General features: G+C 37.4%; 1 protein-coding gene across 1 annotated transcript; it reads left to right on the top strand.

The window, feature by feature from the left end:
• The first annotated feature begins 1,746 nt into the window (after nucleotides 1-1,746).
• Nucleotides 1,747-4,677, top strand: LOC107084325 (chromobox protein homolog 3-like). The gene is made up of 5 exons (XM_015374118.1): nucleotides 1,747-1,875; nucleotides 2,392-2,542; nucleotides 2,733-2,889; nucleotides 3,016-3,110; nucleotides 4,083-4,677. Exons 2-5 carry the CDS (start codon nucleotides 2,400-2,402, stop codon nucleotides 4,207-4,209), a joined length of 522 nt encoding a protein of 173 aa, XP_015229604.1. The 5' UTR covers nucleotides 1,747-1,875; nucleotides 2,392-2,399; the 3' UTR covers nucleotides 4,210-4,677.
• The last annotated feature ends 1,012 nt before the right edge of the window (nucleotides 4,678-5,689 follow it).

The following is a 5,689-nucleotide window of genomic DNA, read 5'->3' as shown; positions in this document are numbered from 1 at the left end:
GTATACATATATATATGGCAATACCTTAACTGACAGACAAGGGGAGCATTATGTAGAAGAAAAGCTTTGAAGTCCATGGTAACCTATAAGGAGATGCAGAGATCTAAAGGTCAGGTTGTGCGATCTGAAAATCTTTTTATGGAAGAGCAGTAAGAAAATAGCAATTCTATAGCCTGTTTACATCTAACCTTGTTAGGAATAAATTTAGATATGTGAAAGAATTTGCTCAGATCAGATGACACCAATGTCACTTTCAGCAAATGAAAAATAGAATAGAAATAGTATAGAAAAATGCCTTTTTTGTCCCACAATGGGAAAATTCTGGTGTTTACAGCAGCAAAAAAATATTATAGAAAAAATGGTTGCACAAATGTCGGCCTTAGAAAAAGTTATAAGAATAACATAATAGTGAAGAGCTATAAGATAGAAAATAGCAGCAACATCAGAGATGTGCAAAATTACAGCAGCATGTGATTTAACTGAATAAGGTAGAAAATGTGCATGAATGTAACAACTTATTGAGGTTGTTGTTAAGTGGAAAGTCTTCCAGCTGCTGGGAGGAAGGATCTGTGATAACACTCACTGGTGCATTTAGGGTGCAGCACTGAAGGAGCTCTCCTGTTCTGCAACAGCTTCATGCATGGATTGGGAGATATTATCCAACAGAGATGTTAATTTAGTTAGGAATCTTTTGTTTCCCACCTCCTGCACTGAGTCCAGAGGGCATCCAATCACAGAGCTGGTAAAAACAGGAAATAAACACAGTAGTGATGGATAAAACTTCTCTTTCATATGGATGGGAAAGCTGGTAAAAATTGATAAGATAAACTGAGCTAGATGGAAGGTAATCCTTGCATAAAAACTGTTCAGACTTCTGAAGTTTAGTGATGATTTACGTTCCAGCAAAAAAAAAAAAAAAAAAAAAAATCCCCCTAAATAGAATAGCCTATAAAGGGGGTCTAGAGAAAAATCAGTGTTAAATACTCAGATGTTTCCTGATTAAGTCTTTAAGCCTGGCTGAGATTAAGAAATTAGGGAAAGGAAAATGGGAAAGAAATACAGGCTCTTAAATTGAAAGCTGGTAGAGACATATCCTTAATTATTGTTATCTTAATGTTTTTGGATTTTTTTTCTCCAGCTTTTATTGTCATTACACTGTCACAAGTACAAAGCAAAGAAATGAACTCTCTGCAGTGGCTGCCATTATGTGGTGCCTAGAGAGCAGTGTGGGGTTAAGGGTCTTTGCTCAGGGAGCCAGAGCGGGGCCCAAACTCAGAACCTTAAGATTCCAAGCTCTATGTCCTAACCACTAGGCCGCAACTTCCTTTTATATTATTTATGTATTTTTTTATCTGCTGTCCATGTTGACTTAAGGCAGCGGAGAAACAAATCTATGGCACATATATTAGAGTTTTATTTATTTATAAAAATAAACAAAATAATTTATAATAATGACATTTTAAAATATAAATATTATTTAATTACAATAATGAATGAATGTTTTAGTTAAAAGGTAACTAAATATGTAATGTTTTCTGTACGTTTTCTTTCATCTTCACCCTCATGGAGCATGAGTTAAAACATAGAAAAGTAAAAAAAAAAAAAAAAAACATTACAAAAAATTAAAAACCACCAAAGATTAAAGTATTTTACTTTAATCCGTGACATTTAGATGTGTTTTAAATATGCAGTTATTTATTCAACTAATATACCGTTGAAACGCTCCTTGCTCTTTGTTGGAGGGGCTCAGAAGTGTTTCCTTCCGGGTTGCCGTAGCCCAACTACAGCTGGCTTTTCGCGCTATAAGTTAGGGATCCTACGCTATCTGACCGCGTGCGCAGGAAACATTTCAAAAGAGGGACACCATCTTCAGCGGTACGTATGCAAGCTTTACTTTCTCCTAAAAGGTCGCAACTTCGTCGCTTTACTAAACCAAACTTATGGGATGTACGTGGACAGTATTTATCCGTAAGCCTTTAAATAAACCTTTCAGAGTTTACTACCTAGCAACGTTCTCGTCTCTATTGTTATATGTTCGGTAGTAGTTCTTTCCTGGCGGATACACGATACCGTCAGCTTTTGCAACATTTTACCGTATTATATATTATAGTTTTGCATTGCTCAGATTTATAAACCGGGTAATGCACATTAAACTTTAGGATAAACAAAGAAACGCTGAAGGAGGAAACTTGTAGCTTAGCCATATTAGCATGGAGGCTAACGGATTTGGATAGCTAAAGAGCTAATGCATAACTAAGTTCATAGCAGCTTTCATAAAAGGTTGTTTGTTCGCATTTTACAGCAACGGCTGGAGTTAAAACCCACGCTCCTTGTAGTTTTAACCAGTTTTATACTAATGTGTTTATTAATTCCCCGCCTGTTGTTTTTCAGAATAGAAAATGGGCAAAAAGCAGAACACCAAACCTAGGAAGGAAAATCAGACCCAGGAAGAGCCGGAGGAGTTTGTTGTGGAAAAAGTGATCGACCAGCGCATCGTCAATGGGAAAGTGGAGTTTTATCTGAAGTGGAAAGGATTTACAGAGTGAGTTCCCCTTCTCCTCTCACTGGAAGTGCTTCCCTGGGATGGGGGTTGTGCTGTACATTTAGATGCACTCTCTGAGGATGTGCTAGTCTTGCTGTATTTATTTGCTTATATTGGATACATGTAATTTTGCTGATATTTAGCTGCCTGTATAGGAAAATATCATGTTCCTCTTTGTTTGCTCACTTAGTGCTGATAACACCTGGGAGCCTGAAGAAAACCTGGACTGCCCTGAACTCATTTCAGCCTTTCTGGAGGCTCAGAAAAACATCAAGGAGAAGCCTGCAGCTGTAAAGAGAAAGGCCTCCACAGAAGAGCCAGAGACAGATTCTTCCAAGAAAACTGATGTAATTATTTGATGTTAGCTGATTTAATCAATGTAGTTTAATGTTAAATTGTCAAAGATTTCTTCCAGGTGTGGGAGAAGAAAGAGAATGCTTAGTTTCTTACAAGTATTTTCCCTCTCATTGTAGGCTGAAAGCCCGCGTGGCTTTGCCAGAAATCTGGACCCAGAGAGAATAATTGGTGCAACAGATAGTAGTGGGGAGTTGATGTTCCTGATGAAATGGTAAGTTACTTTTTGTTTTTCAGAGATAAAGTAAATGTTTGTGTTATTTTACAACAAAAAAAAAATAGGGACTGAAATGCATTTAGGTCTGTTTTTGTCTGTTTCAAATCAAGGCAAAGGTATTGTGGAGGATTTTCGTTTATAAGATCAAAAATGCGCATGCAGGGCATGGTGAAGCTCATTTCTCCTTGTGCACGCTCTGTTTAAAAGTTGCTGTTCTCATTGCTCGTACAAGCTTACTGTCTCCTAACATCTGCCCTAAATCCCTCAATCACTATATAGAGCAGGGACTACATAGTGGACTTTGTAACAAACTCGGTTAACTTACTGTTCGCACAGATGATCGCTGCTTTTTGCTCCCTTGGTCACGTAAATTCACCACTGCGCGGGGCCTGCACCATCTTTATTAGTGGGAGTGGGCCACTGTAACAGCAAATTCAATTATGCTTTGCGAGGAGAGCTCTCTATGTAAAGCATTTCAGGATATATCTGCATTCCTGATGCCTTTTCTTATACGCTTCATATACACCTTTTCTCCTTAAATAAGTCATTTAAGTATTCAGTACCCTTTAATATATAGCTAGCTCTTGCTCATAGAAAACACATTTATTGTGCAGGAATAAGCTTTTAGCTCTGTTACACTGGTAGCCAAGTAATCGATAGTTCGTCGTTAAGATTCACCTTGTGTTTTTTTGTGCAATGACAATAAAGGATGTCTAAGTCTAATACATAAAGGGTACTGAATATTTCAGATTAATTCTCATGTGGTGATAAAAACTTTCAGCTTCTGGAAATAACTCACAGGCTTTGATAAATAGTCAATTGTCATGAACCCAGAGCCCTGACATGATAATGCTCATCTTCATAGTGACTTATTAACTGTAGGATGAAGTCGTCTGTCCCAATGTTCATTGTTGGCTATATTAATGTTATTTATTTATCCCCCTCTTCACACCTTTGTATTTCTTTCAGGAAAGGATCAGATGAAGCCGATTTGGTCCCGGCACGCGAGGCCAACAAACGGTGCCCTCAGGTGGTCATATCTTTTTATGAGGAGCGACTGACATGGCATTCCTGTCCAGAGGATGAAGCTCAGTGATTCTCTGGTCTCTGCTGTTATTTGCACCACCTTTATTTGTTTTGTTCCTCAAGCCTGGAATCCTCCCCCTTGCCTGCCTCTTAGTTTTAGCCATCTTTGGACATTTTTCTACTTTTGTATTTAGACAGTGGTGGAGAACTGTTGAAGCGGCTAATGTCTGTGACAGAATTCATTCAGTGATGTAATAACGGGCTTCGATAGAGCTACATGCCTCCTTCTGTGTTTTAATTCTGAGTGACTACTTGAAGATATGAAGCTGTCTTTTTTTGCTTTTTCTTTTTTTTTTCTTTTTTCTATCCTGTTCAAGTCTAGATGTTGGGTTTGTGCTCATGCAAATGCTTAATGTGTTTATGAAAGTACATTTCGTTTACGGGGTGTAAATATGAAGTTGCATAAAAATCAAACGTTTCATGTACATTTTTATAGCTTAAGCTTTTTTTTTTTTTTACTACCTACCTAAGAATCAGGGAATCAGAAAAAAATGTAGATCTTATTTATAGAGATCTTAACTGGCATTAAGAGTTGAACTTTGGACCTTTAAGCATGTTGTTGATGGTTTCCAAGGCTATGCCTATTGTTTAGTGTTGCATTAAGGTCAATTAAAGGAATTTGGAGTTAATATATGATTTTTCTGGGGTTGTGTTTAGAGTTCCTAAGCAATTCTACAAAATTACTTTTACGTTTTCTTTGAAGAAAAAAATGCATTTAAATCAACAAAATTTATGCTACTTCAATAGTCCTGCTGACCACTTAAGACAATTTACTCTAAAGCCATATTTGCTGGAATCCCATAAGCGTGTATATGTTCAAATGCATTGGCAATTGGATGACCTTGCCCAAGGGCCCATTAAAATGTGGCAGCATGCTGGAACTGAAGAAACTTTTAGATGTTTCATAACTTCCTCCACTTTATGAAGATTGTTTAGAAAGTTAATCTGGACCTGATGAAAAGACTAGAGAAAAGGTTGGTAAAATGGTTGTTGGAAGTACTGGTCCCAGTATTTCAGAATCTACTCACCCAATAGGATCTTAAGAGGCTTCAAAAAATCTTGAATATTTGCATAAGGGAGATGGTAGAGTGAATAAATAACAGTAGCTAGTGTGAGGAACAAATGCAGAAAACCTTGAAGGTGCTGGGATAGGCTACAGCAGCACAAGTCCCACGCAGGAACCTGGAGCAACGTCTACACAGGATCATTAAAATGACAATTCAGATCTGAAAAAAAGATTTTTTATCCTGCAACCTTTGGATGGTAGATCACAAAAATGTGGATTTTTCAATCTTTTTCTTGCTTTAGTGGTACTGAAACTGAAGATTTTCTATTTAACATCACAGCTCATCTGAGCAGTGTTTCTGCCCATCCCTTTATGACCACACTCTTACATTACAAAGCTCAAATATTATGAAAACAAGTTTCTTCGTTTATAGTCTTCCAAAGGCTTTTGGACCAACCAGCCCCAACAGTGAAATACGGAGTGT

Source organism: Cyprinodon variegatus, unplaced genomic scaffold (assembly GCF_000732505.1).
Source record: "Cyprinodon variegatus isolate N-32 unplaced genomic scaffold, C_variegatus-1.0 Scaffold98, whole genome shotgun sequence".
In the NCBI taxonomy this organism is placed as follows: Eukaryota; Metazoa; Chordata; class Actinopteri; order Cyprinodontiformes; family Cyprinodontidae; genus Cyprinodon; species Cyprinodon variegatus.
Note: the sequence above shows the minus strand (reverse complement) of the source record. Positions and strands in the feature narration are given on the sequence as shown.